General features: G+C 38.8%; 2 protein-coding genes across 7 annotated transcripts in view; one reads left to right on the top strand and one right to left on the bottom strand.

Moving 5' to 3' along the window:
• RFC3 (replication factor C subunit 3) overlaps positions 1 to 10,543 on the bottom strand; it is a 186,262-nt gene extending 175,719 nt beyond the window's left edge. The window contains exons 1-3 of one of the 3 annotated variants that reach the window (XM_070577999.1): positions 9,700 to 9,801; positions 9,481 to 9,570; positions 6,391 to 6,419 (exon numbers count right to left, since the gene is read on the bottom strand). Coding sequence is in view for 2 of the 3 variants with exons in the window: in XM_070577994.1 (XP_070434095.1) it covers positions 9,481 to 9,570; positions 10,487 to 10,528 (132 nt within the window). In the remaining variant the exon portion in view is untranslated. Of the gene's footprint in view, positions 1 to 6,390; positions 6,420 to 9,480; positions 9,571 to 9,699; positions 9,833 to 10,486 lie in introns of those variants that run through there. The other 2 variants (XM_070577994.1, XM_070577998.1) reach the window with 2 other exon arrangements.
• STARD13 (StAR related lipid transfer domain containing 13) overlaps positions 1 to 12,471 on the top strand; it is a 487,031-nt gene that overhangs the window by 31,445 nt on the left and 443,115 nt on the right. The gene's annotated exons all lie outside the window — the stretch shown is intronic.

The raw sequence follows: 12,471 nt of genomic DNA, 5'->3' as shown, positions 1-12,471 counted from the left end.
TTGTTCTTAAGCAAGAAGGGAGCTTATGTTTGTTCCTGTGTCCCCAGAGCTCCTGGCATTTTGCAGTATCTGGGGAATCCCACAGCCCCACTGTCATGTGACCTTTGAGGAAACACAGAGCAGTAGACAGAGCAGGGACTGTGGTATCAGCCAGGTGTTACTAAATCCCACCTGTGTCACTTAATGGCTGTGTGACTCAGAGCTGGTTACTTAAGGTCTCTGAGTTTCTGCTGATTAATTTGAAAATGGAGCTCTCAGTAGTCACCTCATAGAGTAGTTTGGAAGGTTTAAACAACAAATAGACTTTCTGTGGAGTGCCTGGAGCACAGGAAGTGCACAGTTCTTTTTAGTAACCTGCCTGGAGTAGCCATTGCCTGCTCCAGCCCACAGACTTACTCTCCTGGCCACCAGACTTTTGCTCAGATCCTCTCTCTCTCTTAAAAAGTCTCTGTTATCTTTCTCAGATTGGCCGCTGTAAGCAGCATTCTCCCTGTGTTGCTAATCACACCTCCCTCCTCTCAATATTTTCTAAATCCAGCTGTTTATTTTTTAAGCTTTAACTTTATTCACAACCAAGCCTCACTCTCCAGACTGTTAGCCTTCTCTCCTGCATTACCATAAAAAATAAGACTGTCCCAATAACCCTCATCAATTCATGAATTCAGTCATTCATTCAACTACCCTCCTGTGGATACTCTGTATTGATACCAACTTTTTCAGTAGGATCATGAAAAAGGAAAGAGGACAAGGCACAAAAATGAGAAAGACAAACCACTATTTTCTAGGAGCCCAGAGTCTAGCATGCACACTGCATCGTCAGGTGACTGTTGTATCTGTCACTGTGATGTGATGGTTAGATCTTGAAAGAAACTCAAAGTCAATATTCCTCCTTCCTTTTTACATTAGCATAACAAAAAAGACCACTGTCCTGTTCATTCCTGTTCCAGGAGATTTTCTGGGACAGGGTAGCTTTTTGCTACTGAAAGCTGCAAGGTCGAACAACTCTATTAAATTTTCTGAAATTCAGTTTTCCCATCTCTACAAGTGGGAATACTGTAATAATCAGTATCTCACAGGCTTTTTCTGAAAATTAAATGAGAGGAAATAAGCATCCAGCATCATTCGGGGAATACAGTAGGCACTCAATAAAGTTTGTGTCTCTCCCTGCTTTGCTTAATTAGCAAAGGAAGGAAAAAAGAAAAACAACTCCCTTTCTCCAATCGCCATGAAGAAGGGTGTGTTTCCCACTCTTCTCTTCTTGATCTGAGACTGGGATCGGTCTCAACCAGGACACTGATGTATTCGCTTCCTCCCATTGCCTCAAGCACCTTCCTTAAATCACATTTCTGAGCAGGATATTTACAAGCCTGCATGGAACTCAAGGATCTGTTGTCTGAAGGGTCTCACAAGTAACTGACAAAAGGAGATTTATTTGACATAACAAAGCCATCTGCCAAATCCATCATTAAATGGCAAAGACTCCGGGTCTCTTGTGCTTAGAGAAGGAAGGGCGGTCTGTTTGCAGTGAAACATTGAATGGAGCTGCCAGGCTGGGGGGTGAAGGAAGGGGAAAGACATTGCCATTAGTGTGTTTCCTTCCCTGATTCATAATACACTACCACCCTCATTTCCATGGGCTCTTAGAAGGTTATTTATATTCTGATCACAGGCTATTCAAATATTGCATTTGTATCTCATTACAGGGTTGTTTTTAAAGCTCATTTTTTTCCAAGAGGGGATTCTGGTTTAGGGAGAAAGAAATGGGCAGCAGTCAGGACCTCTGGGCACAACAGGACTGAGCAGGTAGAGACCAAAATGAGAAATGGTGCCTCAGAAACAGGAACCACTGACCCTTGTGGGTCTGTTAGGGTAAACTAAGCAGAAGCAAAAAGAAAGAGACATATCTTTCACCAGGTAATTGAAAACAGCAACTCCTGGTAGATGGTACAACAGCTTTAGGAAACCAGTACAACCCACCATCTGTCCCTGAACTCCTTCCCCCAGGCAAGACCCCTAGACGATCTGTTGTACTACAGACACTGGGGAAAAAATTAAACACATGTACAAATTGGTGTTTTAGGGAGAAATAACCTGAGATCTATGACTGGACTGAGTAAGTGCATTTTCATAGAATAGGTAGATCTTCCACATAGGGGCCCTAGATATGATGTGAGAATTTATGAAGGAGCTCAGCTTAGAAGTACAGCATTGGACTCAATAAGTATGAACTGTGCTATCTCTAAAGTCACGTAGGTGCTTCCCTGGCTTAATCCAGGAAATTTTCTCCTAGCCTCCTCACTATTCCCATCTCTTTTCTGTGTCCCTCTGGGAATATAATGAAAAACAAACAAGAAACAAACACTGGATAAAGAGTTGAGAAACCCATGTTAGAGATTTGGCTTTGCCACTAACGAGCTGGATGACCCCAGGCCAATTGCTCTGGGAGGTCTCCTCTGACCCATTGCTTCATCCAGGGAGACTGGATCATCTCCTTCCTTCTGTTGCCAGGGTGGTCATACTTGGAGAATTTCACTATATTGCAATGACTTGCTTACATGTTGTTTTCTCCGCCATTCATGAGTTCTTTGAAGGTAGTAACCTTATTTTTCTATTAGATGGTAAACTTCAGGAAAGCAAAGACCATGGCCGTTCTTGGGTACCTTTCAATCCCCCATCTCCAGCACAGCCCTGGCACATAGCTGACATTCAATGCCTTGGACCAGCTTCCCCCTCAGCCCAACATGGTCTTGGCCCAAGTATTTCTATGACTGCTCTTCCCTCTAATGCCTCTTCAGCAAGGCTTCCCTGACTATCCTATCTTAAGTAGCCTCCCAGGTACTCTCCAACTCTTCATCAGATCACCCTTTTCACCCCTTTGTAGCATTTGTCATCATCTGGAATTGTCTTATCTGTTCACCTGTTTCTTGTTTACTTTCTGTTCCCCTTGGATAGTAAACTACATGAGGGCAGGGAGCTTATCAGTTTTGCTCATTATTTTATCTCCAGCATTTAGAAAAATGTCTGGTTCACAAATATGCACTAAATGAATGAATCTCTTAACTGAGGAGCTTACTAAAGGCTCAGGTAGTTCCAATTCAAACTCTACTAGTCTCTAATCTCTGAGTTTAGGCAAAGGTAAAGTGGTTCCTGTTCACAGAATAATTGAGAAACGCCTGACTCCACAAATGCCTAAAGGCGAGTGTCTTTAGAGAGACCACAATGACTTGTTGCCATGCTTTACGTGCTGGAAATACTCCGGCAGCCACTTACCGCCAAGGTCCTCCTTGCTCAGTTGACGATAGCAGCACTCCTGTACAGTCTTATGTTTTAGAAACACATAACTAATGCGTATAAGAAATTTTATCTGCACATCATAATTGTATGTTATTGTCATTATCTATCTTATTATCTTTATTGTTCTACTCTCGCCTGGTTTTTTGAGAGAGCAATATTATAGGGGGACGCTTAGATACAGAGTCAGCGGCAACAATACAATGAAGTTGGATAGAATCTGATTTGAACTATTATGGAAATGTCAGCCTAATATAATTTCGGCAGATCTGAATCACTTCTTATCCTAAGTATTCAAATAAATGAGTTGTCACTATATTTCAGGAAGTAAAGCCTGTGTATACACTGTTTCCAAATTTGTAGTCATAAAAACCCTGGAGGAGGTAACCAAGCACCACTTATGTCACATTGAGTTTCCAAATCCAGAGTTCAACACAAAGTAAAACATACAAATATGACGCAACACATATTTATTCAAGCGTATGAGAACTTGTTAAAAGAACATGCTGAGGAATTATGGAAAGAAGTCATTAGATGCCCCCAAAAAGTAGCTAAATGAAATGAATAAATGAATGAATGAATGAATGAACAAAAACATAATATAAATTTGGTTAAAAGTTGAAAATCAACAGCTTTGAATAGAAAAAATAAAATAAAAGACGGAACTATCAGTATGATTGAAGCAAATCTAATTCCTATTTAAAAGAGTCTGGAAAACTGAGTCTAGTATCTGTAGACTCCAGAATATAATTTTTTTACCTGTTAAAAAATTGACTTATCAAGAAGCAAAATTCAGACCTCAGACCCACTGTCTTTAGATTTCGTGTAAATCTTATGTAGCAATGTGGTTCAAATCAGTCTAACTCATTTTTTAAATTACTTCCTGGAAGCAAATTATCTGGGTTAGTGTAAGCTGTGGCCTCCTTGAATTTCTTTCCATACGACAAAATGTATGCGTTGATTACAAACTGTCTTTTGCTCTTTGGCAACGTAATTATCAAAGCTCTTAAACAAGCTGCAAAAGAGGTATTAACTGCTGAGAAGCTCAGTAGAAACTGTCATGCAAATTGGAAGGTTGGTCACATATTGGTGTTCAGTGCAGACTGGTGAGACATTGAAATGGGTTCCCAATGAGCAAGAGAGCAATCAGAACGATATTTATTTTCCAGGCCTTTCAAGTCACAATGTGGAAACCAAGCATTTTTCAGACGACTGCATGTTAAAATGCACCTTACGGATATTTACCCTACTGAGGACAAGTTTTGCTCTCATTTACAATCCAGGCCAAAAGATAGCACTTTGAAGGTATGGGCCACAGAAATGACTCTTTCACCACATAAAATCTAAATAAAATCTGTTTCCTCTGACCCAGTGGTAGAAATTTGGAGGCCTCCTCCTCTCCTTAAGGTCACTCTGCTTTGTTTAATGGCACAGGGTTAAAAACACAAACTCTGAAGTCCCACTCTCTCCATTCAAAGCCACACTACAAGCTTACTAGTTGCAAGACCTTGATTACTTACTTAACTTCTGTGTCTCAGATGTTCCATTTAACGGGTGATGACAGTACCTACCACAGAGGCTTGCTGTGGGTCGTAAATGAAATAATGGTGTCTGGCACCCAAAACACTCCCAATAAAGATACATAGAGTATTATTCATTCCTTCTTGGTGCTTCCATGATTAGCGTGTTTTGGTCACAAGCTGAGTTGAACACTACTTTCAGAAGGATGCAAAATCTGAGTTTAGAAAAGATAATGCTACCGAAATTATTATGCAATATTACTCCAGGACTCCTGGAGATTAACAGCAATTCTAAGCTGTTAGAGATCTCAGAGGTCTTTTGCTCCAACTCTCTGCTTGTGTGGGTGGCATAACTGGGCCCCAGGTCCTGCTGAGCCAGCGAGTGTTCTCACACAGGCATAGTAAAGCAGCAATAATGCTTTGTTGTCTTGACTCATTTTTTAAACATAGAGTTTCGGAATAAAGTAGTGGGAGCAGTTGTTTCCTATTCTTCTTCACTAGGAGAAGAGATTTTTGAAAAAATTAGCACCTTTCTTTCCAGTTATGCTTCAGACTTTGAAACGGAAAGAAGGTTTAGGATCTCAGCTTCCTGAATAGTCCCGTGGTTAGGGTGACCAAACTCCCATTTTCCAGATAGAGTGCCGATTTACGCCCGATGCCCTGGCATCCCATCAGATTAGCACTCCATTTCACTCTCAAAAGTGTCTGAGTTTGGATGGTGAATGTTATGATTTCCCTACCCAAAATGCTATTTCAACAAGAGCAGTGGCGAGAGAAGTTGCTGAGCTTTGAAGTCTTCCTTTCCAGGAGGACAGGGAGAAATCCTATTTCCTGTGTTCTTTAAAGTAGAGGACTAAGGGGCTACAACAACCATGATCATATCTTCTACCATATATGGAGCATTTAATATGAGCAATGATCTGTACTACGTCTGCTGCATCCATTTTCTTTCAACTCTCTGAGGTAGGTATTTCATTTTCATTTATCGGGTAAGAAAATTAAACTGAGGATATAGAACAGTATATGGTAGTAGTCAGGATTTGAACCCACGGCAGTCTGCCACCATGGTCTGTGCTCTGCTGTGCTGTACTATTTTTCCCTACATCCTGTACATGGAGTGAAGAGTTCACAAAGTGGGCACTGTAAAGGTTTCCCTGAGCCTGGGGAAGCATTTTCTAAAGCAAAGCCAAGAAGTGGACCTAATTCTTGAGACATATATCCTCTTTGTTTTGTTCTATAATTTATGGTAAAATAAAAAATGTGGCTCAAATGTCCCTCTGTGGTGGTATCTCCGAGGGAGAGCTGGCACGGAGCTGCCTTTCCCCGGCCTTCCACTGATCTTCACCCCTGAGGCATCGGCCATGAGGAAACGAAGAGGCCAACAGAGCACACCCACTGTTTCATCACCTCAGCCCACCCTTCATTTGCAGCTGCACCACTCTCCCTGGGGGCCAGTGAACTTTGTTTTCCTCTCTGTCTGAGTGGCAATCCAACCATGTGAAAGAGAAATAGGAGAAAAGAAGCGTGTGTGTTTTAAAAAAGCAACAATCATTTAGTTTTGTGGGGTGAATTGATTTACCTCTCATGGCTCCTTTTAGGATTTTAGACCTAGAGAAAGAAAGATTTTGGTGACACAAAATGGCTTTGAGGTAACTATTCAAATCTAACTTCTGCCAAAAAAGAGGAAAAAAAAGAGATTTGGAATGGAAAATCTTTTAGGTGTCTATTTCTTTTGTAAATCAAACTTTGGAAACACCATAGGGCTGTGGGTTTAGAAACAGTTCAGAAGTTCTAGGAAACACCCATTGATAACAATGAGAAATATTCCATGTGTTTACTGGACAATTTCTACCATTGGATCATTAAGGCATGCTTTAACTATGAGGTCACTGATGTTGTAAGTCTAGAATTCAGGGGGTGATCTGTTCCTTAAAGGAGTTCTGACATGTCTTTGCCCAAGACTTTCAGATGCTATGGATTGATGCCACTCAGAGTTCTTAACTCAGGGATATAAATCAGGTTGTAGCATGAATAAGGTGCGTTAGAAGTCTAACTTTCTGACATAAGGTAAGAGGGAAATGAGATTATTTAAACAGCCTGTGTTTACGCGGTGGCCATCTTTTAATGAAAATTCTTCTCAATCTATTAAAAAATACTATTAAATTATCAAATGTAGTTTTGTCCTCTGAAAGACAAAAGGGTAGTGTTTAGGCTATCTGAAGAATCCATTCGACTGACAGATGCAAACAAATGCGGTTTTGTTGTCATCTCTGGATCCTTCTGAAAGCCCTGTGTACAGAGTTCAAACAGAGAGCCCCAAGAGGGTGGTCAGGAGGGAGAACGGGCTCCCCACTGTGCCAGCTCATTTACCATCACCACCCTGGGCTGAGAAGCAGGGCTCGGGGTGCTGTTCCCAGATTACCTCACCCTGTCCACGTGATCTTGTATGCCAGGCTACATTCTTCTACTCTGCAATTGGTTTTTACATAAAACAGTTGAATAATGAAACTTAGAACCAGCCTGAGAGGAAAAAATATAAAAACATCTGCCTTTTTTCCTTTTTGACATTATTCTGAAGATGCAATCAAACATAATTTAGCTTTCCATGCAGTGATTACACTTTAAAAGTTGTGCCAATCATCCAGGTAGAGCTCAACACAGAATAGGAGGCTGCAGATGCAATCTATGGAGAACACTTAGCAAAGAATGTTTTTTCTTTTTTTCCACAATTTAACATCCACTAAACTGGATAATGAGCAAGTAATATGTATGAAAAACATATAATTGAATATATATGTATGTATGTATATTTAGAGGCCAGTATATTTTGTTTCTTTGTATTAGTTATACCTTGAGTCTATCTTATGAATAAGTCAGGTGGGACATAATCTATGATTCTTTTTACAAGAATCTACTATAAACTCTAGCATTCATTTACAATTTATGTGCCATAAAAAAGAGGGTATCATATGACTAAAGGTAACCATCCAATCCTCAGTCATTAACATTAGGCAGCATTTGGATGACAAGAGGAAATTAGAAGGTAAGGACTTTCTAAACTGCCAGAAGATTAAATGAATGGACGACATGACTGAATAATACAGCTGACATTATCAAGCACTGTTTTATCATGAACGTCCTTTACAATTCAATACACACCTCTTAATAAGAATAAAATGAATCTTTTGGAGAATTTCAGGATACACCCACTGTATGAAATGAGAAACACCAGCTTGTGTCCGGTGACACTTTTGCCCTTTTGAAGTGATGGGGTTGACATTTTCCAGCACTAATGCTATATTTATTCACGTCTTGGGTTATCATTTCATTGATCATTATTCAGTTCTGTGAATGATCACTATGTTCTTGAAAGACATTTTACCTTGCTTGTTGCCTCTTAAATAGAAATTTAAAAAAATTAGAATATAAGACATCATGACATCAATACATAGGAAAATAATGAGACTTTATACCATAGAAAAAGTAGGTAGCTGATAGATTTATTTCTCTCTGAAATATATTTTTCTAGCAGAGTAAAATCTGCAAATAATAAGGTTGGAAAAGAAAATACATACCAGTGAAGAGAAATTATAAAATTTGTTTACTATTTTGACAATAGCTTTTTTCCCACAAAAACTTTGGTTACCATTTTGATTTCAACATATTTTCTGGACTTGAGGGAGAAAATACTTCTACTTCAGAGCAAAATTTCTGCTTGTATACATCCAAGTTGATATGAGGATATGTAGGTAGAATATAGATACAGTGATATGGAAGCTAGCCCGCTAATGATTTTCTGAATATGATTCATGTTTACATTGTAATTTACATCAAACTATAATTCTGACATGATGCCATAGACTAACTCACAAGGTTCTAAATAATATATCTGGTCAAAGTAGCGCTGAATATTGTTGATTAACTGCTCACTAAAGCCAGAAGGTGTACGAACATATTCCAGAGCAAGTAAGCAATAGGATTGGCCCAGAAGTAACTACAAGAGCTCAAGAGCTGAAGTCTTAGCCTAGCCTCAATAATTCATGTGTTCTTCGGCTTTAAGTAAATTACCTATAGTGTGCCGATTATATGTATTAGTTCCAGATTGACAATATCACAAACAACTTACATGAATGAGTGCCATTTGGTAAATTAAGCTGGCAAATGCAAATAGCAATTTCACTATAAAGACAAAAAACTGGCTTCCTTTGGCAAGACTATGATCAGGAATTTTTATTGTGACCATTGCAAATAAACTCTATTTAGACTTTTGTGATAGCGATTTTGTTTTTACTTCAAATCTAGTGGAAATCGGTTATCATGACAGCATTCTTTCTTTCCACTACTATAACCATAATTTTTACTACAAATTACTTTTATCTGCTCACCAGATATCTTGAAAAGATTTTAACATGATCTCTGAGTATGACATTTTGAACACTGGAAGTGTTCATATTTACATAGACATTTAAAGAAATAAAGTAAAAATTAGCAGCCTATTACATCTTAATGGTCATTCTACTCTAGGAATCTAAAACTTTGAGTAATCAAAATGCAACAAATAGAGCTGCCATTAAGATTTGATTAAAATAAACAAGCAAACACAAATAGTCCAGGTTATTTCCTAGCTTCAGCATATTTTAGCCCAAAGCTCATAGCTGTGTCCACATACCTTGTACGAGGAGGCATAGGAGTCAGCATTACAATATGCAGTACAGCACTTCCCCATCATCAAGATGAAATCATATCTCCCATACGCTATCTACCAATGTAAGAAAATAAAGAGGACATTTTAAGTGCTTTTAGAAAAGAAAGCTGAAATCAAACTCTTTTTAGTATCTACCTGATTTTGTGAAACCCCAGATAACTGTGGTTTAATTTAGCACAATACCTGGCTATACTGAGAACTCGATAAATGGTTTCGAATAGATGGATGTCATCTGGCATTCCCTTAACAGGAAAGTGATATATTTCAGATGATCACTAAAAGTGCATGTGGTAATATAAATCCCTAGTACTTATGCTAGCCAAGGATTACTACATAAGCAAGAGACTACCCAGTAAGTGCCGCTCCACGCTCATAAAGTCAGCGTGATTTATTTAACACTGCCCGGACCGGACCAACTACTGATCACTTCCCCCAGTATATTATACACGGTGGGACTACAGCAGGGACTTGGCATCTAATTTATAAAGACTGGAGCATCTTTTTTTAAATGCAGGTTTATGATTCACAATGAATGCCAACTGAGTTCATTTTTGCCTAAGAAGATCTGCATCTTTCTACCTCAGGACTCTTGCATTACATTATCTAAAACAGTAAGACAAGGAGGAGAGAGGTGTTAGAAAAGAGGGAAATTCCTTTCTTGCATCTACTATATTTTAGTCAATGAAGTGATGAGAGAAGGTGAAAAAAGATTAGGACTGTGGGACTCACGGATCCCCAGGACAGACTATGGACAAGAAAACTTGTGTTTCAGCAGGGAGTGATATGGGCTAGATCGTATCCAGTACTATGAACGAGATAAAATTCCACAGTCTTGAGTGTTTAGAAAAATCCTTCCTTTTTACTTAATTTTTCCCTCACTTTACCCTTGGATGAGCCTCTATTAGCAAGTCAAGAAGGATGAAGATCATGGGGGATTTGTAGAAATGCTGTTCAGAAGGCAATACTGCACCTTGGAGAGTGGGCATGTTGAATCTCTGTGGGAAGAGTACATAATCCACACCTCTGAAGGGAAAAGCAGTACGTAGTGGCTGTAGCAGACCAATTTGGAATATCAGCAAATTAACTTTTCCCCTAGGCTACGGAGTAAATTTTTCCTACGGGCTAGGAAAGTGGTGGAGTGGTTAAAAAAGGGCCTGAAATGTGGCCAAAAGGAGGTCCCATGGGCCTCATTAAAATAAGGGAAGGGTAAGGAGCTTTTGAGGAAGTGAAGAAATAAGAGGAGCTGGGACTTCGTGTCTAATGAGTGAGAGACCAAGGGACCGGGAATTTGCAATCTGGATCAGTGCCTTCTTTTCTGGGTTGCTCTGGGGAACTCTTTTCATTTCTCTAGTCTCCTGGCACAAATTTGCCTCATGCGGCAGCTGTGAGAAACAGAATAAAAGCAAGCTTGAAGACTTTTACAAATATACAAAAATTACATAAACATGAAAGAGTAACAAGGACTGCTGGAACATATTGCATAAGTTATATCTGATTCATAAGACTTTCATTTGCTTTCACATGCATTTTGTTCCTTTTATATTCATAAATCAAATGATACTGAACTTGTATTACTTATCTAAAAGACTTTGAAAATCTTCTGAGATTGTTGCCACATTAAAAGCAAATTAAAGATTTACAACACAAGATAGTGTTCCTGATAGAATGGGGCCAGGGAGAGAAGCAATGAGACAGTATTGAGTTTTTGCCCAGCAATTCCTTGGCTCTTGAGAGTTCAAAAAATGATGTTAAAATTCAGTACTATTTCTTTTCTGCTTCTTTTATATTTTTACCCATATAAAGGTACTGGCTTATAGGGTATATGCTTGCAAAAAGAATTCCATATAGTGTCATCCATAATTCTCATATATGTCACTTATCTGATTTAAAGTAGAGTCAACTTAGAAACTACGGTGTTTCCCTAGAACACATGCATGTTAGTTTCCAGACTTTGACAGAGTGAGAGCCCAGTTAGAATCATTATGAAGCACTTGAATATTTACATTAAGGCCAAGCCACAAATTGTCTCTGTCTAGAAATCTCTAACAAACGAGCTGGAAAATACAAAAACTGACTGGGAGCATTGCTTTCACTTCTACAGAAGACACCGTGTAAGAACAGCTTTTGCAGTTCTCTTAGTAGTTTAGTCGTGGAGGTTCAGGGCGTCCGTTGTAGTGAAAAGGGGTTCTTTCTTCTTAGCCTTCCTACTTCTGTTCTTCAGAGTCTCGATTCTCTAACGTGCCCCTTCTGCACACAGAATGGGTTAAGTTTTTCCAGATTTGACTCTGATTATGTGAGATTCCTGCAGAGTGTAACCAAAGTTAATTACCTTTATGCCTATTAGAACAGGTTCATTTCAACATAACTCTCAGTGAAAGAGAAAGGATCCATTCTGATTCATATTTAATACTTCAAACTTTGAAGTTGCTCAGAAGCAACTTTTTGCTCTGGAGGAAAAAATGGCTGGAAGAAAAGAGACTAGACTATTTATTAATGAATAAATGTATTAGTGCCATGTACAAAGGAGAAAAGACAAAGAGACATCCTTGGTTTAATTTCTGGAATAAATAAAAAGGAAAACATTGGAAGTGTGTGTGTGTGTGTGTGTGTGTGTGTGTGTGTGTGTGTTCAGGAACCAGAAAAGATGTATTCATCCAAACTCATTATCTTGTTAAACTGAAAGACTACTGTCTTAGAAATAGCTGAAAATTATGCAAAATAAATCTAGGCTGATTTACACTGTAATAAGGCCTTTATGGTCATTCAAAAAATTAATAGTTATACTTGGAAAAGTAAATGCCAAATTGATACTGCCTAGATTTAAGCAGAAAAGTACAGTGAAATATTAGAAAACATTTCCTCAATAAGGTGGTTTAATGATTCTGAAAACAGAGAATACTGATAAAGACTGAAGTAGGTTTATCCTATCTTCCTGTATGAGAACCAATTTTGTAA

Source organism: Equus przewalskii, chromosome 16, assembly GCF_037783145.1.
Source record: "Equus przewalskii isolate Varuska chromosome 16, EquPr2, whole genome shotgun sequence".
Lineage (NCBI taxonomy): Eukaryota > Metazoa > Chordata > Mammalia > Perissodactyla > Equidae > Equus > Equus przewalskii.
This window is presented reverse-complemented; position numbering and strand designations above follow the sequence as displayed.